Here is a 25,410-nt window from a genome sequence, read left to right as displayed (position 1 = left end):
TAATGTACATGTTACAAATACTTCTATTTGTAATATTCTACACATATATTTGATATGTAATATAGATATTTATATCTTTATATGTATCAAATGCCTTTTGAGTTCAAGAGCAATAACATATAGTATGTAGGGTATAAACATGAATAGTTGATATTTCTATTGCAATGTCTATTATTTTGTACTTGAAGAAATATGTGAGGAAGGAAAGAGAGAACATATATATTAATAATATACAAATTATCACCACTACTTCTAAATTGTTAGATTGTAGAAATAGTAATTTAAACTTACCATAACGTATTGAGTTTGATTTAGATTAGTTTATATAGGTAGGTAAAGTTATGTCATGCTCGATGCGATGAAAATTTTATTCGACTAAATATTGACTTATTTTGGCGTTAACTATTTTGTCATTTCTCTTCCGAACTGTTCGGTCTCCCCTCTCTTTGCGACTAATAATTCGTATATAAAATCCAATTTTATACACATTTCTACGTCTCGCAGTACGATAGATGTGACTCATGTTATGAATATATGCTAATGACGTAAATTTAGTCCTAAAAAGGGTTATGAGTCATAATTTTTGAACGATCGCTTGATCTCAGTTGTGAGTGAAAAATACACGCCCGGCTATAAGATAAGCAAATATATCACATGCAAGGTGCTATCGGAATGAAACCGGACTAAGCCTATAAAAAGTATATTTTTTTTAACCTAAATTTGATCTACATCTCCTTCAAAGTAATTCCCTTATGTATGTATATATACAGCGATCCCATCGCTTCCGCCATGCCTCAAACGCTTCGTGGAAATCTTTTCCTGAGCAGCATTAAGTTCTCTCTCTTGCGATTCGGACTAGATCCCCTCGACCGTGCTAAAACCCGCCCCTTGAGTTTCAACTACATTTTGGGGAACAAAAAGAAATCACAAGGGGCTAAATCCGGCGAGTAAGAAAGATGTGGCCATGTCATTTTTTGTCAAGAACGACTGTCATATTATCTTTTGCCAAAGACGACCGCCATGTTATTCTTTTGCCAAGGACAACCGCCATGTTATTTTTTGTCAAAAACTGCCACGTTTTGGAACTAGCTTTTGCACTATGATGGTGCTCCCGTGTGAACGAAAATTGTGCAATTTGGTATATTTTACTCCTTTAATGCTACATTTCTTCTTGAAACTTTTTTGATGTCTTCCTTGTCCCACTTATAAAGAGACTAAAATGGCTGACTTTAATTAGGCCTTTGGAAATAATATAATATTATTTCCATATATATATATATATATGGAATAACATAACAAATGAAAATATTAATTTGTGCTACAAGTGGCTAATTCTAATTTCTTACTCGATTTTTATTTTGACCCTATTTTCCACAAAATGTTCTTTAGCCGCCTGTAGACGATTCTCCTGATTACAAATATCACAATTACAAGATGTATCTTTCTGTATTTTGCTCAAAAAACAAAATATATCTTTGCTTATTTCGTGGACCTTCGCGAAAGGTTTCCACAGTCCTTTAAATCAACATACTGGACAGTTAGACATTCAAGTATATATTCCATTATTTACATATGAATTTGTCATGTATTTTAAGTAACATGTTTACTACATATGTATGTGTGAGCGTGTGTAAGATGTCTGACTCATGCACACGTCTGCTCTTGTACAAGTAGAACTTATCCAACTGGGTAAAAGGTCCTTTACTATTTTATAAACAACTATAAAATTTCAGATTATTAATTGAAGGAAATTGGAGAACGAATTCGCGTAAGACGATGAGACGAGTTCTTTAAAAATATCGAGACGGCGAAATATCTCGAAAACTAAGCATTTTAGAAAAAAATGTTTCAGACAAGAGTTGTATGGTTTCAAGAGAGACATAAAGCTATCATTTTTATCATTTTGTCATTTTATTTACAGATGCCGCCAGTTTCGAGATAATCGCTGATCATTAGTTTTCTTGAATGGAAATCCTAATTTTTCATTATATCTGTTTCTATCACTAATTTGAACAACTTTTGTCTGAAACATTTTTTTATTTGCCTAATATTTTTTGAGATATTTAAGGAAAATTTGGTAACTTTTTCAATATTTAACTTACGATATCTCGCTAAATATTTGTCGGAAAAAAGTAGTACTAGACTAGACTTTTTTACTCTATTTGGTCTCAAGAATATGTTGTTACAATAATGCCCTAACGTTTGTTAATTTGATGATTTTGAAATTTCCCAGGGTCGATAAGTTAACAAAAATTAAGGACACTATTATAACAATATTTTCTTGAGACCAAATAGAGTAAAAAAATCTAGTATTATTTTTATAAATAATTATTTGACAAATAGTTACCAAGATATTGGAAGCTGAATCTAGAAAAAGTTATCAAATTTTCCTCAAATATCTCAGAAAATATTAGACAAATAAAATAATAGATAAAAAAATGTTCCAAAGAAAAGTTGTTAAAATTAATTGATAGAAAAAGATGACACAATAAAAAATTGGAATTTTCATTTAAGAAAAGTAATGATCAGTGAATATCTCGAAAGTGGCACCATCTGTAAACAAAATGATATAATTTTGTTTTATGTCCCCCTTGAATACAATTCTTGTCTGAAACATTTTTTTCTAAAATGCTTAGTTTTCGAGATATTTCGCCATCCCATACTTTTTATACATTCTATATGTGTACACACACCCACACACATATATGCACACACACACACACACACACACACACACACACACACACACACACACACACACACACACACATATATACATATATATATAGAGTCTTAAGAATAAAAACTATCATTATGATCTTGACGCAGTTTAAGACAGTGCGCTCGACGTTCTATAAATGCGGCCATTCTAGTGGACGGTATGATAGCGCCAGTCGATACCTGATAAAAGAAAGAACAATGTTGCATAAGTAGGTTTTATATAAAATTGTTTGCGTTATCAGAAAGATAAGCGAGAATTCAACAAGGTAAGAAATATTTTCTTTTTCTCTCTTTGAACCACTAATATTAATATAAGAATAAGTCACTAATATTTGAGAAAAAATAACTGGAATTATTAAAATATTCAATAGAAAATGTACCTTTAACCACGTTGAGGCGAGACAAAGTTCCGCGTTTATTCGGTCCTCACTATGCAGACACAATAATCTCTTGAGGAGATTCTTCGCGTCACTGGATATTGTCTCGAAGTATTCATCGGGGAAACAGAAGTCACATTTAAGTATATTAGCGGTAGTTTCCTCTATGGAATCGTCCAGGAAAGGTGATAACCCACTGAAATATTCAAATTCTTAAGAAAAGTATATGAAAAATTTAATATATAATTAAAGAATATTAATAATAAAGAATTAAAGATATATAATTAAAGAAATATAGTTATATAAATGAGAGAAAACCACGATTAAAATAATTAAAATTAATCAAAACCATTTTTGATATTACATAAAATTTAGTTACAAGTAAAATGTAACTACGTGGTCCGTAAATATATCATTGGTAGAATGTTATTGCGTAACGATATTTAATAAAATATAACAATTTCTAATACATAACGTTTAAAGGGGGAATTATATGCGAAGCAGACCGTTTTCATGATTATTTTTACAAATTTTTTTAACAGAAACGGTAAGATCAATAGACTTCAAATTTTCACAGTGGTATCCATTAATGTTCAAAGTATAAAATAAATTTGTTACTATTTATATGGAAAGTACACACAAAACTTTAAATCGTTTATCTGGAAACATTATTTTCTTAAACTACTGAACCGAATAGTTTGAAATTTTTATACAATATACAATAGACTTGTAGTTTTCGCCCCTATATCGAACATGGTTATATTTTATTTTCACATAGTTATATTCATTTTTTTTAAACATGATTATAGGTTAAAAAAAATTTCATTTTCGATACTTTTTTTGTACAGTCATTATTTTTCCAAACTTGACTTCACCGCCTTTTGATACGAGCTAAAATGGCAACCGTATATTTAAAAAATTTTTCTCATTTTTTGCTTTCAGAGTAGGAAAAGACCCGGAATTATGTCAAAAACAAATATTATGATAGCAAATATAGAGCTCGCAAACGGATGACTGCATTTTTATCTATAATTACAAGTTGGATCACAATCGGTTCTTGTAATTCAATAAAATTTATTTTATACTTCGAACATTAATGAATACACTGTGGAAATTTCAAGTCCATTGATCTTACAGTTTCTATTAAAAAAATTTATAAAATTCGTAGCCTTGAAAGGCCTTCCACATGTAATTCCCCCCTTAACATTGTATCAACATCGTCAGAAACAACTTTAACATTTGAATATTTCTAAGACACTTTTGCAGCAGTGGGAAGATAATACTCCATCTCTGTTTGCATTTTCGAAATGTAAAATGTTGCATGGAGATGTTTACGAGACACACATGACCATGACCATTTACAAACATATTAATTCAACGTTTCCTGTTTACTGAATAATTATCCCGAAACCAAGAAAAATAGCCCCAAACTAATAAAAATAATGAAGTCAAATTGACGATAGAAACAATTAAAAACAAAAAAATAGAATAAAAACGTTTTAAGATAAGAGCGAGAGTAGTCTAAGCAATACCTTAGCAGAACATAAATAAAAACCCCGATGGCCCACATGTCTGTGTAAGGACCGGTCGGTCTACCCAATACCGATTCCGGCGCCGCGAATTCAAGATCAGCAGGCGGCACGACCTCGTCGACAGGAGCCCTCACCGCTTCTCCCAGATCAATCACCTTCACGACGTCTGTCTCCTGGTCGACGAGAATGTTCTCCGGCTTCACGTCCAAGTGCGCTCTGTCGCGACAATGCAGCCAATGCAGCGCCGACAATAGCTGGCCGGTGTATCGCGCCGCTGTCGCCTCGGTATATTCCATCTTCTCGCTCAAATACGCGAATAGCGTCGGACCTTTAACCCTGAAGAACAAGAACTCGATGAGAAACGATGAGCGAGACGTCAGCGACGTTCACTCTTGATCGGTGCGAGTCTTACAGTTCCAAAACGATGGTGTCCACGCCGGGTCGAGGCGCATTCTCGAACAGGGCGAACGCCCGGACGATGTTGGTGTGATGAGCAGCGGCCAGGAGGTCGTACTCTGCGCGCGTCAGCGACCTTGACTGTTTGTGCCGCGGGGTTTGCTTGAGGGCGACTTCCTGACCGGTACCACGGTCCTTGGCGCGACGGACCGTGCCGAACCTGCCGTTACCCAGTTCGTCCAACTCCAAGTACCTGCCGATGAACTGCTTGGCCTCCCATTCCGCACCACTGTCGGCGTCCAATCTTGACAGCGTCACCACGTTCGACGGCGAGGTCATCCTCCCACCGTCTCCCACCACCCGGAAGCTATACGAAGCATCAGGCGGCATGTCCAGTACAGAGGGTGGCTCGTTGGCCTGCTTTAGCACTGACACCCATTGTTGCGACGGTAAAATTCTACACTCTATGCTGCACGACGCGCTACCGATTTCCCGTTTTTCCCAGTCGATCTCTACTCGCGAGGAGCCCAAAACACGTACCCTCGTATTGCTCCTGCCTAAAACACAATTTTATATTAATAATTCATGCATATACAGGGTACTTCAGAAATAGTTGGTCAAACTTTAAGAGCATATATTCCACTCATTGTAAGGATGAAAGAAAGTCATATACAAACATGGATTCGGAAATGCTTCCTTTCCAAGTTATAAACATTCATTCCTTTATTTCAGCCGCACTGCTCTAGAGTTCCTGAATAATAATTATATCAATAGACAGATTGGTAGAAGAGGATCTATCGCTTGGCCTACACGTTCTCCCGATTTGAATCTTATGGATTTTTGTTTATGGGGACATCTTAAGACTCTCGTTTATGATACTCCTGTTGCTACTACTCAAGTGCAAGTACTCCGAAATCGTATTATCACTTCGTATGACAAAATACGAAATACTCCGGGAATTTTTGAATGTTTTCGACATTCCATGCGACGTCGATGCGAAGCATGCATCAATGTGAAAGGAAATCATTTCCAGCAATTTAATGAAATGTTCTTGCAGTTCAAATGTTGTTAAAGTCTATAAGTAAAGTAAGTAAGAAATGTTTATAACTTGGAAAGGAAGCGTTTCCGAACCCATGTTTATATGACGTTTTTTCATCCTTACAATAAGTGGAATATACTCTTAAAGTTTGGCCAACTATTTCTGAAACACCCTATATAGGATGGGCCATTTTAATTTATCCACACTGATAACTTCGAAGATTATGGAAATATCGAAAAATGTCTAAAAGAAAAGTTATAGGGTTTGTAGAGGGTCAACTGATGGTGATTTGACCTTGATTTTGACCTTTGAATGGCATTTTCAAGGTCAGTTAAAGGTCAACTTAATTTTTTTAAGTAGAAAGCCCAATTTTTTATTATATCTTCTTTTTCTACCAATTAATTTTAACAACTTTTGTCTAAATTAACTAAATTAACAAAAGTAAAGGCACTCTCTCTTATAGCAATTCTATTCTTGAGATTAAATAGAGTAAAAAAGTCTAGTACTATTTTTTCTTTCGACAAATAATTAGCAAAATATCGTAAGTTAAATATTGAAAAAGTTATATTTTCCTTAAATATCTCAAAAAATATTAGGCAAATAATAAAATATTTCAGACAAAAGTTGTTCAAATTAATTGGTAGAAAAAAAGGATACAATAAAAAATTAAGCTTTCTATTTTAAAAAATTAAGTTGATCTTCAACTGACCTTGAAAATGCCCTTCAAGGTCCAGGTTAAGGTCATCATCAGTTGACCCCCTACGAACCCTATAACTTTTCTCTTGGACATTTTTTGATATTTCCATAATCTTCGAAAATATCAATTTGGATAAATTAAAATGCCCCACCTTCTATATATGATGTATAAAAAATACCGGCACGGCGGAATATCTCGAAGACAAAGCGTTTTATATACAGAAACAAATGTTTCAGACAAAAGTTGTATGGTTTCAAAAGGGACATAAAACAACTGTATCATTTTGTTTATCATATCATTTTTTTTCTACCAATTAATTTGAACAATTTTTGTCTGATCTTTTTTATTCGCCTAATATTTTTTGAGATATTTAACCCTTTAACTGCTACGGTCAAGATAACTCGAGTGTGGAAAAAGATTGCTACGATCGAGTTTACTCGATTTGGACTTTCAATGTGTAATACCCATTTAATTTCGTTTGTAAAATTGAATTGAGCAGGCATATAGTGCCATCTCTTATATCATTATAAAATATTTTATAATTGTAAAAATAACTCAGCAAAGAGGGTCATACTGGTCATTTAATATCTCAGCAGTTAAAGGGTAAAGGAAAACTTTATAACTTTTTCAATATTTAACTTACGATATTTCGCTAAATGTTTGTCGAAAAAAAGTGACTATTTTTTATTCTATTTCATCTCAAGATTTATACTGTTACAATAGTATCGTAACTTTTGTTAACTTGTTAATTTTTGGAAATTTCAAAATCATCAAGTTAACAAAAGTTGGGCCATTGTGACAGTATATTCTTGAAATCAAATAAAGTAAAAAATCTAGTATCATTTTCTCTTCTGACAAATAGTTACCGAGATATTGAAAACTGAATCATGAAAAAGTTATCAAATTTTCTTTAAATATCTCTTAAATAAATAAAAAATATCAGGCAAATAAAAAAATGTTTCGGATAAAAGTTGTCCAAATTAATTGGTAGAAAAAGATGATATGATAAAAAATTGGGATTTCCATTCAAGTAAAATAATGATTAATGAATATCTCGAAATCGCCATCAAGTAAACAAAATGATATAGGTGTTTTATGTCCCCCTTGAAGCTGTACAACTTTTGTCTGAAACATATTTTTCTAAAATGTTTAATTTTCGAGACATCTTGCCGTCCCGGTACTTTTTGTACAACCTATATGTATATATACAGGATGTCCGGAATTTTTTGGAAATGGAAAATTATGAAGACCAAATTGAGAAGAAAAGTCAAGTACTGTTTTGTGAAAATCGCAATAGTTATTAAGTTATTAATGATTGAAAATGACACATCTAAAGGCTCTTTTAATTGATAACTTAAAAATTTACGTACTTGTTTGTAAAATAGTAAAAGACTTTTTTATTCAGAATGACCTAATCTACAATTATATGACGGCTATTGTGCCAGCAATAGTTTCAGGATTCAAGGTTCAAAATTCAATATACTCATATCTATCGATTATAACTAAAATAATAACTATATATTATTAATAACTATATATTATTAATTTTTATTCGCTTAGTATTTGGTACGTAACTTTTCTCCTCAATTTTATCCGATTAATCTTCACAATTTTTCATTTCCAAAAAATCCCGAAAGGACACCTTGCATATAATTATAAAGTTAAATTATATACCTTACATATAATTATAAAATAATAGAAAGTTATATGATTATATATAATTACTTCAAATGATGTGATTATATATAAATTATATATATAATTATATATATAATTTTTGTCTAAATATGTTCACGTATATAAATTCCACACAGAAAAAAATGACATTAAATGAGAAAAGAAAGAAATATTTTTATGCAAATAAAGGTCGAGACATCCGTATGCTGCCGGCAGCATTTACTTTAAGCGTTTACTTCGATTATATTTGTACAATTTTTGCGATTATGAACATATATAATTATGCATGATTATATAAAATATTTAAAACAAAAGGCTCAAAACTTTAAGAGCAGATAGTACTCATAAAACGGAGGAAAAAAGTCCTGATAAACATGAGTCGAAAAATTAATATTGTCGGAATTATGAATAACGCTTTATTTTAATTAAAGCAAATGACCTACTCGCTTCTGATACTTATAAAGTTTACAGAAGATTTTCTACACATCTTCCTATTTCTATACGCGTCGCATCTTCGTATCACAAGATTGCAAAATCTTTCAAAAATTCTCAACTTTGTTCTGTCTAACAGGCTTTTTACATTTTTTGATGCAATTCGTCTAATATTCTAACAAATCCTTCGTAGAGATGTACGAATCAAGAATTTTTATGTCGAATCGAATCTCATTTTTTAAATTCGAATTTAAATCGAATCGAATCTATGAAATTTTACTTGAATTCGAATCGAATCGAATGAAATCGAATGGAATCATTAAAAAATTTAACGTGATTATTAAACATATAAATAATGATGGGAGATTTTAATATGAAAGGGAATATTAATATTGTAATATCATCTTAAAATAAAATATATATTTAATTTAAATATTTAAAGTAATTTATAATTAAGTAATTATTAATTATATATTAAGTTAATTACAAGTTAAAGATTCAAATAGGCCCATAGATTCATAGAGGCCCAGATGGCCCGTTCTGTAGCTGATGCGCGCAAACGCTAATTATTTGATTCATATTCGAATCTTCGCGATAGGAAATTTTCGAATTATTCGGATTCGAATCATAGGGATCCGGATTCAAATCAAATCGAATTACACTAGATTCGATTCGATTCGAATTCGAATAGTTCGCACATCTCTAGTCCTTCGGTGAAAGATGGATTGGACAAGGTGAACCAGTCTCATAGCCCCCTCGCTCTCCTAATTTAAATCACTTGAACTTTTTTTATGGGGATTTCTGAAGAGTATAGTATATAGTGTACTCTTCACCGATAAATAACATCAGACAAATTACATCAGAGAATACAAAATGCTTGTCAAATAGCTAGAACAAAGCCGGGAATTTCTGAGAGTTCGCAATTCTATGGTACAAAGATGTGACGCGTGCGTGGAAATATTAAAACATGTAGAAAATCTTCTACAAGCTTTGAAACCAGGAACGAACAGGTCACTCGCTTTAATTAAAATAAAAGATTGATTTTTAGCCCCATGTTTATTTTAGAACTTTTGTTCTCCATTTTTCGAATACTATTTGTCCTTGAAGCTCTGAAGCCTTTTCTTAAAACACTCTGTATATAGCCATACATGGACAAGATGGATTATACATGATCCTTTTCCCCGGGATCTTATTAAAAACCAAGCTCTTGCTTGGTCATATATTTTGACCAAAATTTTGTTGCTTATTTTTCAACATTTTTCAACATTTATGCTGTAAATTTATCGGCAGGGATACACCTTGTACTGAATTTCATAAATAGAACTCAGAGCCACAATGTTGATTCGACGTCGATGAAAGTTAGATCAACGTTGATTCCACAGTTTATCGACCATTTCAAGGTCAGATCAATGTCGAATCAATGTTATGGTTCTGACTGGGGAAAGTTACTGCTTAGTATATACAGGTTAGTATATACTAGGTATATACAGGGTGTATAAAAAGTACCGGGACGGTGAAATATCATAAAAACTAAGCATTTTAGAAAAAAAATGTTTCAAATAAAAATTATAGGATTTCAAAAAATCTATTTACTGACATTATAAGTTTGACCTTGGGTGGCGTCGCCGAGGTCAGGACAAGGTCACCTTGAATTTTTTAAATAGGACCCCCTATTTTTTATTGCATATTCTTGTAGCTCTTCTTCAGACCTTTTCAAAGCACTATAATTTTTTCTACTTTGAGTAAGCCGTTTCAAAGTTATCGAGTTTCTTATGATAAGATGTCCAGCCAACCAAAATAGATCAAAGAAATATCCAGTCAGCCAAGGCAAGATCCTTACAAAAGCGTTTGAGAATAATGTTAATCTCTAAAAGAAAAAGTAAAGTGTGTGTGTGTGTGTTGTGTCTAACAAATAAGCTAGCAGTAGCTAGCAAATAAGGGAACAAAATAGCTAGCAAATAAGGAAACAAAAAAATTTATCCAATAAACAGAAATTTATATTAATTAGATGACAAAATCGATAATTCAATTAAAGAAAGAAAAGTCAATAAAAAAAATAATTTGTCTTTTCCGTATGAAACAATGCGTATCATAAACAAGTAATGTGTTCTACTTCAAGTCAAATTCGTTGCAATTGATTTGAAGTGATTCGAAGGTGAATTTTAGTGCTGTTATAAATTTAGTACATTAGTATTACTTTAATATTACATGTGTCTGAAATACAAGTCACGAAATTGCTCCAGCCGCTGGCTGGACATCTTATTATAAAAAGCTCGATAACTTCGAAACGATTTACTCAAAGTGGACAAAATTATAGTGCTTTGAAAAAGTCCGAAGAAGAGCTACAAGAATATGCAATAAAAAATAGGGATCCTATTTAAAAAATATCAAGGTGACCTTGTCCTGACCTTGGCGACGCCACCCCAGGTCAAACTCATAATGTCAGTAAATAGATCTTTTGAAACCCTACAATTTTTATTTGAAACATTTTTTTCTAAAATGCTTAGTTTTTGTGATATTTCACCGTCCCGGTGCTTTTTATACGCCCTGTATATCAAACAATCAGCGCAAACTGGCACATCCATGCTATATCGAGTCCTCTAAGTGCATACCTATGACGGAAAGTGAAATCTTGGCGGAGCAGAAGCCCGTGTCGCACTTGACGTGACAATAATACGTCCCAGAGTCCGAAGCCTGGCAACCGGTGATTTGTAAGTACATGAAGCCTGCGCTCTGTTGGAATTGGTATCGGTCGCTCTCCCTTAAGCACCGATCTTCGCCTTCTCTCCTCCAGGTGATGACCGCGCCGTGCGCGTTCTGCGTCTCGACAGCCAGCCTGATGACTTCTCCGGCGACCGCACGAATCGACATCGGACTGCTCAAGATAACCGGCGTTTTCTCCTCAGACACCGTCGTCGATGTCGACATCGTCGTCGTCATCGTCGTCGTCGTCGTCGTCGCCGTCGTCGTCGTCGTCGTCGTCATTGTCGTCGTTGTCGTCGTCATCGCTCTCGAGGACTCGGTCGTGGCGTGATTCTTCATCAGATCGGCCTTTCGCGAACGAAACGACCACACTTTACTGTTTGCCGAGTTCGGGATCAGACTCGCTGGGATCCACAGCTCGTCCTTGGTGTTCACAGGAGACACCACTAGACCTGGACCGTCCAGATGGGAGACCACCAGCTCGTCCCCGGCGTGCAACTTTCCCCAGTCCGCGGCTAATCTTACGCGGGCACCTGGAACGACCTAAGGAGATCTCCCGTTACAGACCTTTTTTCCTTCCTCCTTCTCCCCAAGCACGTTCGGTATGCCAATATAATTCTTATACAACTTGCATATCATCGCATACACACGCCCTGTATCGTCAGGTTCAGCAAGAATTCAATGGGTCCCCAGGGCCCCGGGAAGTGCTCCCAGCATCGATCGACCGCAGTGCATCATTCAGAGGCGGTTGGCAATAGTAGCGGCGGTAGCGATAGTAGTAGCAGCCGTACAACAGATCCCGGAAATGCGGAGAAGGTAACACGACGGTAGTTGCTACTCGACAGAGTGGAGCGGTTGTAGTAGTACAGAGTATAGCTGCGGTGTGGTTACAGAGGTAGGCAGTAGTAACGGTCATCAGGACCGTTTCGGAGCGATAGCGAGTGTGCGTCGACGGCGGTGGTGAGAAAGCAGTGTAGCAGCATAGTATAATACGAAACGGTACACAGCGGATATAAGAGATGTTAGAAGCGGTAACAGAGTCTGTAGTATCAGAAGTCCACTAGAGACGCTGGAGTTGAGTTGCCTTTCAGTCTCGCAGCGATTACTTTTTTTTCTTCCTACGTAATGTAATGTATTTGCTTCTTCTACGACGTACGCCTGTAAGTTCTTATCATTACAAGTTAAGAAAACACGACAAGTCACGCGTGGCGTGGCGTGAAGTTGGCACACGACGGTCTTTTTCATGGCGTGGTCGGCCGGAGAGTTTCTTTCTTTCATTTTTTTTTGGCTTTTTTTGCGTTTTAATAACAGAAGTATGACTTATACTCGTCGCACCGACACAAGGCAATGCAATAGATGCAATAGATAGCAGATAGTGACAGGCATCAAGAGGAAGAGGAAGAGCTCCTTTGCTGCAATCAAGAATTCTAATTGATACAGGTGGATAACGAGAGTGTCATTCCGGCCGAGTAGCGAGTGACGTTTTTGTAGCAGGCAAGGTGGGCTCACCGGTATGGAATTGTTGCGCACCGGCGAACGCGTGCGTAGAGTATTTTTAAATCCCTCCAAGAAGTTCAGCCTACTCTTGGTCGGGCTGGGTGTACGTGGCTGAGCGTAGTCCAATCCCCCGGTGTGCGAACGCTGCAGCTGCGGCTGGCTCGACGTCCTGTGCTCGTGACTCTTGTCTTTGCTCGCCAATCCCGGGACTGTCAGCGTGGGAGGAACCGATACGGTCGCCCGAGTCGCCGGTTCGGACGTACTGGCACGGCTGTACGCCAGCAAATCATAAATGAAATCCAAAACACAGTACTACGTGTCGAGACCCGCGCGCTCCCGCCATCACTTGGAGATTCGCACCGGAGGAGTAAACGGCAAGGCAAGTAGGCAAGTGTCCTTTTCAACTGCACTTCTGTTGAACCGGCGCGACAAGTTAGGATAAGACAACTACATCTTTCCTCAGTCTAATTTATCGCATCAGTTCAGCAGTGCAGCCGAAAAGAATAGCCCCAGGGTTTCGTCAACGACTCTCGAATAACGTCGACATTGCGGAAGAAATCCCGCAGCGATCGGAAGGAACGGGTCTCGACGTCAAGCCGGAGTGCGGAGTCGACGTCGCAGCAACTTGGATCTTTCAGACGTGTCGAAGAACTAGATGAGTGGGTGCTTAATAGCGACGCGCGGCAAGGGCGAGTGGGTGAGTGGTTGGTTGGTTGGTTGGTTGGTTGGTTGGTTGGTTGGTTGTGATCGCGGTGGATACACTTCGACTTGCTTCCCGCAGTACTGTGTTCTTGATAAAATGATAAGAAAAGAAGCTTGTTAGTCGGTCGGGGTGGGCGTATATATTAGGTGACAGGCAGAGGACCAAAGGAACGCACATCATCACAATCCACTGATCTTGATCTCAATTTACAATTTTATTCTAGACAAAATCCTTACGATTCGCGGGTCAATTATAGCTTTGCTTTGGACTATCCTCCACAATGTGTGTGTGTGCCGCGCATTATTATTATATATATACAGTATTACTGTCTCACGCCAGTTTGTCCAGACTCGCGCGCGCGCGTTTGTAAACGTTATTAAAATTATTATAAATATATATATATATCGCATATCTTTAATATTATATGTTATTAATACATCGCACTCGGAGCGCGTCTTTTTGTATTATTGTTTAATCGCAAGTGTAGACGTAAACGCACGTAAACAACAAAATACGTCCCCGTGTACACACACCACACACATACACACACACACCCACCCACGCACACACACAGACACCCACACACCCAACCACAGCACATACATATATATGCGTATGCATATATATGTACAGGGTGTCCCATTTTAAATGAGCCAGGCAAAGATCTCGAAAAACATGAAAAATACTAAGAAACGTTTCAGATAAAAGTTGTGTACTTTCAAGGGATGCATAAAATGACTATATCACTTTGTTTACAGATGGCGCCATTTTCGAGATATTCACTGAGCATTACTTTTCATAAATCTCAATTTTTTATTATTATTTTATGGGAAATCTCAATTATTTATTATATCACCTTTAATTCTATCAATTAATTTGGACAACTTTCGTTTGAAACACTTTTTTATTTGCCTAATATTCTTATTAAAAGAAAACTTTATAATTCTTTCAATATTTAACTTGTGATATCTCGCTAATTACTCGTCGGAAGAAAAAGTGATATTAGACTTTTTTATTTTATTTAATCTCAAGGAAGTTATATTGTTACAACAGCGCCCTGACTTTTGTTAATTTGTTGATTTTGAAATTTCCAAAGGTCGATAAGTTGACAAAAGTTAGGGCATTATTTTAACAATACATTCTTGAAACTAAGTTGAAAGAGTAAAAAGTTCAATACTATCTTTTCTTTCCACAAACAGTTAGTGATATCGTAAGTTAGTGATGATCGTAAGTTAAATGTTGAAAAAGTCACCTATAATAAATTTCTTTAAATATCTTAAAAATTATTAGGCACATAAAAAAATGACAAGAGTTGTTCAAATTAATTGATGGAAAAAGATGATACAATAAAAAATTGGAGTTTCCATTTAAAAAAAGTAATGATTAGTGAATATCTCGAAGGTGGCATCATCTGTAAACAAAATGATATAATTGTTTTATATCCCCTTTGGAACCACACAATTTTTGTCTGAAACATTCCTTAGTACCTTTCATATTTTTCGAGATTTTTGCCTGGTCCATTTAAAATGGGACACTCTGTATATTTATATATATATATATATATGCATGTACATATAAATGTGTATATGCATACAAACATGCACGCGTGTATGCATGCACGCGTTGGAACGGATTAATACACGTTATAGGCTCTGGGACCGATAGTTGAAATTCTAGAGAGTAGTAGACGTTAAGGAACAGGTGAGTAGATTTTGATCCATTAAACGATAAAAAGAGTATTAACTCTCGCATGCCTGCGGCGATCTAGAACACTAAAGTATATACTTCCGTATCTGATACAGAGCGATAGTTGAATTCTACGATCGGTTCGAAACGTTATCGAATATGAAAAGATATATATTTATATTTACTTATATATGTATCAAAACGAACGCATTGTTTCTTAACGATCGAGCAAGTCGACCTAGATCCGAAGGTGGTGGTGGGCTTCCTTAACAACTATTCTCCTGCCCGGACACTTAGTCACGTGTGGATATTCTCAAGTTAAAAATTTCACGTCGCGCAGCGGCCAAGAAGCCGCATACAACCTTCGCTCGCACCTCATTAACAAGAGAAATACACCGCATTCAGATCCGTGCCGTAAGATGCTCGGCCATTAAAAAGTAATGCAGCACTTTTGAGACACTCTGCATATATTCTTCTGTATAAACAGTACTTTTTATTAGCCGATAAAGGTGTAGGTTTGCCTTTTTCTTTTTTTTTCTTCGTTTCGTTTTTGTGTCTCAGCCATTTTCAAGCTTCTGCGCGGAAATATAGTAGAATACTGAATTGTTTACCATTTTCCTCTGTACTACGAAAGCAAGATACATCACCGTAAGGTAATTCAGAAAAAGGAATGTGTGTGTGTGTGTGTGTGTGTGTGTGTGTGTGTGTGTGTGTGTGTGTGTGTGTGTGTGTGTGTGTGTGTGTGTGTGTGTGTGTGTGTGTGTGTGTGTGTGTGTGTGAGAGAGAGAGAGAGACAGAGAAATGACTGGATACGTGCACACCTTTAGCATGATATTAATAACAATACAGGCGCTAAGAAATATATCCAAACAGTGTAAGTAGTCACTTAATTGCCGACAAAGGTGAAAATGGAGCTGAGAGGCGGCGCAGAGGAAAGCAGGCGATGGTTCTTTAGGAGACGACTACGGTTATCTAGCTTATTATGGCGATTGTATCTCTTTTTTATATAAAATATACAAAAATATGTCGGAACGAATATTCACAGATCGAATATTAAAAGAGAGTCAGTATAATTCAATGTTAAGTTAGAGACGCTTACAGTGGATCTTTGGTAAGTTCCTTCTGGTAGGCAATCGGTGACTGTATCGCCTTTAGGAAGTCGCGCTGTGTCTGCAGGATGGCAGTGATCGTGTCTACCCACTCCTGCCTGCGCGGTCCACTTTCTTCAGCTGCGCTACAAGAGAATCCTAGCCCCGGCTTTCGAGGATCCGTCGATCGGATGACAAATTTCTCCTGGTCATCGTTCGATTCTTCAAGACTCATCTTGTTTACCTACGATACATATCCGGTGCGGTCTGTATTTCTTTTTCTTTTTCTGCGCGTATACGAGCGCACGCGCGATACTTTTCCTTCTCCCCTCGAATAATAAAATGTAAACACGCTATAAAATTACAGATTGTAATTATGTGAAGAGTGTAAATATATATCATAAAAATGTTTGACTGTAGATATATTTACGTCATCATAAATCATTGCATCACCGGGGGCGACTACAGCGTGCAACGGTGATGCGACAGAAACGGCAATGACCGTACCTCATTAGACTATAGAACTAACTGGAAGGGATACTGCCTTTATACGTGCCGAATCAGCATGCAAGATAAAGGCTATGACCAAGTTGAATCTCGCACTCTGTCTTACTGACGTACTACAGTCTATTTCTCCTAAATTCTCACAGTATATAATGTGGGTCTGGAAATATTATCAAATCTTTTCAAAAGATGAGAGAAACGAAATTTCGCGCGTACTATCTTCAGTCATACTTTAATCACGGCAATTACTCTTGAATAATGAATATATAATTAAAATCTTTTATTATAAAAATGTATTGTTTGAGAAAACAATAATCATAAAGCGAAATAACGTAATGTTTTATTTTGCCAGTCGTTTTTATGAAATGATACTTTTATAGTAACATTCTATGTATGAACATTTTGTACAGGGTGTAACAGCAACATACACGTCAGCATAACGGGATGCTTGCCCCTATTCGGATGATAATGCAGAGGTTTCCGAAAAAAGTCACCGTTGACTTTGTTGATAATGATATTTGCCGTATTCCCAGTAATGACAAATGCAACCAACTTTGCACCGTATTCGTTATGACAGTTTATCAACCGTTTACCGACAGGAATCGAGCCTCATTGAATTAGATGTTTAAAAAATGAAACTGAGAAATAAATATTACGGAATAAAGCAAAATAAGTAAAAGTAATATTTAAAGAGATAAATAATACAACATATTTCCTGGTTTCGCGTAATTCCTTAATTGTTTTCTCACGTTGGAAAGTTCGATAGAAATAGGAGATTAGGAAGAACGATATAGAAATATTTAAAAGTCTTATATACTGTATTTCATCTATATTTCTGCAAAAACTCGCTTCTGCAAAAGTATGAATAGACTACAAACGCAATATACATATTGGTTACAATTTAATCGACCGCAGCTATCAAGCTGCAAAAAATTTCGAAAAACAGGCCCTATTTTCGATAAAAGATACAAGACTATAATGGCCCTATAGATTATAAAAGGTCCTATTTTCAATGCCAAGATACAACACTATAATGTATCGAAAATGTCGCTTGATAGTTGCGGTTGATTAAATTGCAACCAATATTTACACCGCGTTTCTAGTCCACTTATACTTTTTCAGAAACGATCTTTCGTAGAAACATAGATGAAATACAGTATGAAAGACTTTTAAATATTTTTGTATCGTCCTTTCTAATCTTCAATTTCTATCAAATTTTTCAATGTGAGAAAACAATTAAGAAATTATGCAAAACCAGGAAATATGTTATATTATTTATCTCTTTAAGTATTACTCTTACTTCTGCTTTATTCCGTAATATTTATTTCTCAGTTTCATTTTTTAAACATCTTTTCTAATTCAATGAGGCTCGACTCCTGTCGATAAACTGTCACAATCATAGTGCAAAGTTAGGTGCATTTGTCATACCTGGTAACACTGCAAATATCATTATCAATAAAGTCAACGAATGACTTTTTCAGCAACTTTTTCTGTATTATCATCCGAATAGGAGCAAGCAACACCCTCATACTGATCTGTATGTTGCTGTTACACCCATACACAATAATTAGCATCCATCAAACTCTTCTACTACGTTTAACGCACCTCGTATCTATATACACTTTACTGCTTTACTTTTGTAAGCTTAAACTTTTAGTTCACCCAGTATATGGTGGACAAAGACGGAGATTCAATTTACATACCATCTCTCTCGGTTCGCGATCATCAGGCAAAAACAAAGGCAGTACTCCTTCCAGTTGGTTCTATAGTTCAATGCCGTACCTGTATGTGTGCTTTATATATGTAGGCAGGATTGGTGAACAGAGTCTTCTTGCCGACAGCTTCACTGAAGATAATGTTTTGCTCGAAAAGAAACACTTGCCACTCCCTCCCTCTGGTGGAGACATTCGACAGCTCCGACACCATAAGCGGACCATGCAGCAACAGTTTGCCTTGTGCCGTTATTTTGCCCTGAAAGATGAAACATTAGAAATTCGGCCGTGGAAATGCGTCGCGTTGTTCCCTTTGTAGAGCGAAAAAGGCACACGCGGAGGGAAGAAAGAAGGATAGCAGCACTCACGTCAAAACCTTGTAATCTGCCAACGTCCATCATATCGTTTGCAGCTTTAGGAATAACTCGCATGACATGAGCCGCCGCTCTGAGGCCTTCGATTTCCGATAACCTTTGAGTTCGTTCAGTGAGGCGCAATGCCTCCCGTAGAAGAAGTTGATATTTTGTAATCCTTTGTACAGGCTTGATCAGCAAGTCGCAGAGTTGGAGACGGTGGCCGAGTTTTTGCCGCAGCTCCTACAACATACGCACATACGCGGGGTCATGTGTGTGTGTGTGTGTATGTGTGTGTGTATTTAGATAGTTCCGTTTGACGCACAGTCGCTTATCGATTCCGCCGATTACCTCGAAGTAAGTATCTATGTACTCGGACACGATGTATTCCGAGACGGGCTTATTTTGACAATAAACCACGTACATGTGCAGCTTTCGCTCGTAACGCTTGAAGAGAGGTCCAAGCTCCTCGGGACGTTCCAAGCAACGTTCCAACGCTTTGAGGAAAAAGCTGCGAACAGGAAACGCGTCATGACGCAGAGCGCGACTCGGCGACGGCGAGATTAGACGGCGACACACGTGACTCACTCTCTGTGCCACTCGTAGATGGCTTCTATGTTGCCGAAAACCATCTTGTCTTTCCCACCGCGCAGGTTTTCCGGCAAGGGGATCTCGCAGTCGGGATTCCGCACCAGCGCCATGTAACCCTCGACTATCTGCTTCAAGTCGTTGACGTAGTCCTTCTCGGTGTCAACCAGCTCGCGGATAACGAACTGCCGCTTGGCGATCGCGCTGCTCTCCGGGTCGGACTCCTCGAGAACGGCCGGGTTAGTCGTGTTGCAGTAGTCCTCCTCGCTGCTCAACGACTTCCCGTTGGGCGTTCGCATGAGACTGTGCCTCTCCTGGTTCTCCGTGTGTTGCTCCTGCTCGGACAGACGAGAGATACGCGTAGTGCGGTGCGTATCGCGTGCGAACGACTGCGAACTTACCATCCTCTCCTTGACGATCTGCTCGATCTCCGAGAGGTCGGCCGTGCTGGCGCCATCGAGGATCTTCGTGGAGCGCTCGGCGGTCTATGGGAAGAAAGCAGTCGTTACGGTCGTTGCGGGCGAGCAAATAAAACCGAAGTTCAACGGGACGTTCAGGTGCTCACTCGCTTGCCGGACAACTCGTTCGGTATCGTGGAGCCCGACGGGCCGTTGGCGGTGGTCACGAGAATCGGCTCGGTGATGGGCTTCATCGGTGGCGGTAGTTCCAGGTCGTCGTCGGCGTCCTCGCCGCCATTCTGCTCCTGCAAGCTCACCGTTGCCGTGTCCTCGCTCTCCGTTATGTCCACGTCCACCTCCACCTCAATCTCCTGCTGCTCTTCGCCCTCCTCCTCCTTGTCGGCCTCTTCGCCCTCTTGAGCCTCGGCCTCGTAGGCCACCTTGCCCGGCCGGTTGTGCTCGACGCCGCTCGGTAATTTAAAGCGCTTGTCCGAGCTGCTCTTCTTCAGAGACGACCCGGTCAAAGGAGACGACGACGCCGGCATAGTTGTATTGGTTTTCTCAACTTTACCTTGGCTAAGTTTACGTAAAGGCGGTGGGAGCCACTTCCGTCTATAAAGAGAAACAACGCAGTCACGGTGTGTTGCGATTATCGTTGCACGTATGACATTTTCAAGATAAGCCCTGCTACACTCCTCTCCTCTCTCTCTCTCTCTCTCTCTCTCTCTCTCTCTCTCTCTCTCTCTCTCTCTCTCTAAAGTGCTCACCCGCTGAAACCTCGCCTCTTGTTGCCGGGTGAATTTGTACTGGCCGATCCGCTGCCATCACTTCCGGCTGCTTCTGTGTGCGTCAATGAAAAACGCCATTATTACCTTAGCCTATCTAGCAATTAGCACAGCTCTTGATCACTACTGTGATCAAAAAATATTCGAACTTTATTTTTTAAAAATTACGGGTAAACTGTAAATCAAATCCGTTTGCTTTCTTAAGCTGGTATACAGGTATGTCCTTCATTTGGTGAAAAAATCATGGCGTTCCTTCAAGCCGTTTGAAAGTGGCAGTTGTTTATGTCAGTGAAGATTGCTATGCACGGCGATTTTTACGATGTCGAAAAATATGCAGCAAAGAATTTGTTTAAAATTTTCTGTTGCGAACGAAATTTCGTTCACAAACGCATTCAAAATGTTGCAAGAAGCTTATGGCGATGATTGTTTATCGAAAATAAGTACGTTTGAGTGGTTTAAGAAGTTTCAAGAAGGACGAGAACCCGTTGAAGACGACCCACGCTCTGGAAGACCATCAACGTCAACGGATGACGCTCATATTGAGAAAGTGAAAGAATTGGTGCTCCAAAATCGTCGATTGACTGTGCGAGAGATAGCAGATGAAGTTGGAATATCATTTGGATCATGCCAGCACACAATCCGTAAGAAACGACCGGAATTGTTGGAAAACAACTCGTGGATTTTGCATCACGACAATGCACCATCGCGTACCTCGACACTTATGCGTGAATTTCTGACAAAAACTCAACGAATGTCGCTCCGCAAACACCGTATTCACCAGACATGGTCCCCTGCAACTTTTTCCTGTTCCCCCTACTGAAAAAACCACTTCGCGGACAGCGTTTCGAATCGATTAAGGACATAAAAAAAAATCGCTGCGTGAATTGAAGGACGGTGAAATACCGTCTGCTGCGTATGAGCGATGTTTCCAAGACTGGATCAAACGCTGGCATATGTGCGTTGCAAACAATGGGGACTATTTTGAAGGAGACTATAAGAATGATTGAATTGTAACTTTGATTTTTAAAAATAAAATTCGGGTACTGTTTGATCACAGTAGTATATGGAGGCCGAGAGCGATAACAAGAACAAGAACGCGCGTGAGCGAAGGTCGCGTCATCGCGATCGCGACTCGCGGTTTACCGACTTCCTGCCTCGGCCGCTCGTCAACATCCCGATATTGCGTGTACCGCGCGATTCTTTCGCGACGAGCGACAAAATAGCGAGCGTGAGAGGCTCGGATCTCCCAGGGAGAAGCATCGCCGCACTCACCTGCGTCCTCCGACAACGTCGGCGACAGCACCGCGGACGACAGCGCGGTTAACGAAGTCGTCTGCGTGACCGGCGCCGCGGTGGAGACCGCGGTGCTCGTTGCTTGTAACGCGTTGACGGCGCCCGAGGATGTTTGAACGGCAGTTTGCTGCTGTGCTTGGACGATCGCCTGATTGATCTGCTGATGATGATACGGGTGATGATGCGACTGATGATGATGCGATTGTTGCTGTTGCTGTTGCTGTTGCTGCTGCTGCTGCGTGGACGCTTTTCTGGACGGTGAAGTTTTGCAAGAGGCGGTCGGTGGTTGCTTCAGCGCGCTTGTGGGGACCAGACCCTCAGCGGGCGGCTCGGCCTGTCCAGGCGTGAGCGGCAAACGCACCAGAGTCCATTCGCCGGTGCAGACGCCGCTAACTGTGTTGGTACTGCCGTTCTCCAGCACCTCGACCTGCTGGCCCTTCGTCACGCTAAGCTCCTTCGAGCCAGGCGCCGCCAAATGGTCAGCGACGACCCACGTCATTTCGACCACTCCGGTCTGAAAAAGAAACATGCATCGGGCCGCTTAGGTCTCTCGTTCAGCATCGACAACGACTGACTGATTCGCATTCGACCTGCCGCAATTGCAAAAATCATTATTGACGGACACGCTGTGAACGCGCGTACGTAAAAGGCACGGATGGAAGGCGGAGACGAATAAGACGAAGAAGACGGCGGAGGCGCAAAAGACGAAGAAAAAGGAGGAGTACTTGTACGAAGTACAAGAAAGACGACGAAGATGAAGAAAAATATGAAGGAAGGGGGAAAGAGAAGAAAACGAAGAATACGAAAGAAGACGAAGAAGAAGAAAAAAGAATATGAAGAAAAATACGACGAAAGAGGAGGGAGAAAAGAAGACGAAGAAAACAAAGAAGAATACGAGAAAAATTAAGAAGGATATGAGGAAAAATGCCGAAGAGAGAAAAAGAAGACAAAAAATGTGAAGAAACAGGAGAAGAAAAAGAAGAAGACGAAGAAGAAGATGAAGAAGATGAAGACGGAGAAGAAGACGAAGAAGAAGAATACGAGAGAAAACAAGAAGAAGAAGAACAAAATGAAGACGAAGAAGAAGAATACGAAAAAGGAGGAGGAGAGAAAGAGGATGAGATGTACCGAAAGCAGGGAAGTAAAGCGAAGAGGAAGAGACGAGCTGCCCTCTCTCATGCTTACGCAAGCGTAGATGGGTCGATACGATCGCGCCCCTCCCCCCTCTCGTCGCTCCCTCTCGCTTCGCGAGAGCGAGAACCTCTCTCTCGTCCACGCGACCGATTGTCTTTGAATTTGCAGCCCGACGGAGCGAGGATCCGCGCGCGAATTACTGACGTCCGAGCGATCCTCTGCTGACCGTCATCGTATCTCTCTCTTTCTCTCCGTCTCTCTCTCTCTCTCTCGTTGGCGCGCGCGCACGGAGATTCCGGCGTTTTGAAAATAACTAATGCCACGGCGCGATGATACTTTGACGTTACTAAAAATACCTTCGCATGTGCGTGCGTGTCATTACGCTCCCGCGCGTATTTATACCACCACCACCATCACCTCCTCCTCTACCACTACCACCATCAATACCACCACCAACACCACCACCACCACCACCACCATCACCACCACCACCACCGTCACCTCCACCGCCACAACCACCACAACCACCACCACCACCACCACCACCACCACCACCACCACCACCACACCTCCACTACCGCCGTCGCTGCCGCCACTGTTCCTCGCAGCTGTAAACGCGCAATTGTTTGTTGTCGACGCTAGTCGCGAATGGGTCGGTAATTTGGTGGTCGGTCCCGCCTATTCTCGCTCGATTTTCGCGCATTCCACGACCCGAAATAGAATTTCCCATGTGCCAAAAGACGCTCGTCGGCATCGCGGGCCGCGCGAACTGGATGAAACGGGGAAAAAAACGCACGCAGAGGAAACGCGATAAAGAAGAGTGAGCAGATTACGTTATCTATCATGATACCGTCGAGACCCGGCCGTCGCGTGCGATTCGCACTCTTTCGCGAGCGCACGGGCGATAAGTCGCATCAACCAGGTCGACCTCACTTACGTGCTGATCCCTAAGATCAAGAAAGAAGAAAAAAAGAAAAAAAAGAAAAGAGCGTCCGTGATTCATCGTTGCGACAAAACTAGACCCGCGCGCGATTCCATCCGTCCGCAGCTGCACCCCTTTCTCCCCCGACCTTGGCTCGTCGCTCTCATCATCTTGTCCCTCCAATAACCCTATCTGATGATTCGACAGCTCGACCGTGGCTCTTCGGGATCACGGGAGTGTGGACCAAGCCAGTCTCAGCTGGAGAAATGGGGCTGCATGGGGGGGAGGGAGGGGGGAGTTTCTAGGGGCACGCTGTGGGACTACCTGGGTGAGAGAGGGTTGACGGCGCAGAAGTCGTGCCTGGAACGAGCTCGGCGTATCGATGGTGTGCTGCCTGGAGAGGGTCGCATGCGGCGGAGTCGCGGAGCCCTGGCGGAACCAGGGCAGCGAGATCTTGCGGCGCGCCTTCTGGGCGATCGTCGCCGGTTTCCCGGCCGGTGACGTCATAACAATTCGGCCCCGCGCAACGGCTACGTATTTCACACGCACGAACGCAGCAACCGTAACGCGGAGAACGACGACAGCGGGCCGACGACGGTGCACATTCCCGAGGGTGCAGCGCGCACTGTGCCTGCCATCGCTCGACAGTGCTCGATTGCGCTGATGCCTTCTGTCCCTTGCGTACTCCCTCTGCCGCTCTCGGTTAGGAAGGTCAGGGCGACAGCTCCGCTCGACGGCTCGCTCGGCCACCACCACCAACACCACCAGTAGAGCAACGGACCTCCCAGCCGACCCGAGAGTCGCACCCGTACTGATCGCCGTAGTCCGCCGAGCGACCGAGTGACGAGATTATAACTAACCCAACCCAACTCTCGCGTCGCGCCCCACCCTGCGCGTAGCGCGGCCTCCGTGCCCTTCCTACCACCCCGGCAGTCGAGCAGAGGGCGAAAGCAGTGGGGCTTGCGACGAGGAAGCGGCACGTCGTCGGGCGCACGACAGCGCACTCCACTCGAGTGCGGGCGCTTTCGGGGACAGATCGTTCCGGCCGGAGGGAGAAGCTTCTTCATGAGCCCTTTCGCGCTCCGAAAGTGCTCGCGAGTGGATCTCGAGGAGGAGAGTGTTAAGATTGAGAAATGGCTGGAGGGAACCGGGGCGACCGTGAGCGGTGCTCTC

The 25,410-nt window shown here is 40.4% G+C and overlaps 1 protein-coding gene across 6 annotated transcripts in view; it reads right to left on the bottom strand.

Moving 5' to 3' along the window:
* Window positions 1-2,746: 2,746 nt before the first annotated feature.
* Window positions 2,747-25,410, bottom strand: part of trio (trio Rho guanine nucleotide exchange factor) — a 41,464-nt gene continuing 18,800 nt past the window's right edge. For 2 of the 6 annotated variants that reach the window (XM_011143246.3, XM_025303780.1), the window contains 15 exons: window positions 22,161-22,695; window positions 20,871-20,943; window positions 20,271-20,715; window positions 20,107-20,190; window positions 19,706-20,040; window positions 19,469-19,628; window positions 19,133-19,360; window positions 18,835-19,023; window positions 16,560-16,792; window positions 13,084-13,342; window positions 11,484-12,117; window positions 5,043-5,583; window positions 4,631-4,966; window positions 3,102-3,294; window positions 2,747-2,901 (listed from right to left, as the gene is read on the bottom strand). In XM_011143246.3, coding sequence (XP_011141548.2) covers window positions 2,794-2,901; window positions 3,102-3,294; window positions 4,631-4,966; window positions 5,043-5,583; window positions 11,484-12,117; window positions 13,084-13,342; window positions 16,560-16,792; window positions 18,835-19,023; window positions 19,133-19,360; window positions 19,469-19,628; window positions 19,706-20,040; window positions 20,107-20,190; window positions 20,271-20,715; window positions 20,871-20,943; window positions 22,161-22,695 — 4,353 coding nt within the window. In that variant the 3' untranslated portion in view covers window positions 2,747-2,793. Of the gene's footprint in view, window positions 2,902-3,101; window positions 3,295-4,630; window positions 4,967-5,042; window positions 5,584-11,483; window positions 13,002-13,083; window positions 13,862-16,559; window positions 16,793-18,834; window positions 19,024-19,132; window positions 19,361-19,468; window positions 19,629-19,705; window positions 20,041-20,106; window positions 20,191-20,270; window positions 20,716-20,870; window positions 20,944-22,160; window positions 22,696-25,410 lie in introns of those variants that run through there. The other 4 variants (XM_019842000.2, XM_011143244.3, XM_025303782.1 and 1 more) reach the window with 4 other exon arrangements.

Source organism: Harpegnathos saltator, unplaced genomic scaffold (assembly GCF_003227715.2).
Source record: "Harpegnathos saltator strain DR-91 unplaced genomic scaffold, Hsal_v8.6 scaffold573, whole genome shotgun sequence".
Lineage (NCBI taxonomy): Eukaryota > Metazoa > Arthropoda > Insecta > Hymenoptera > Formicidae > Harpegnathos > Harpegnathos saltator.
The sequence above is the reverse complement of the archived record's forward strand: the minus strand, read 5'-3'. Positions and strand labels throughout refer to the sequence as shown.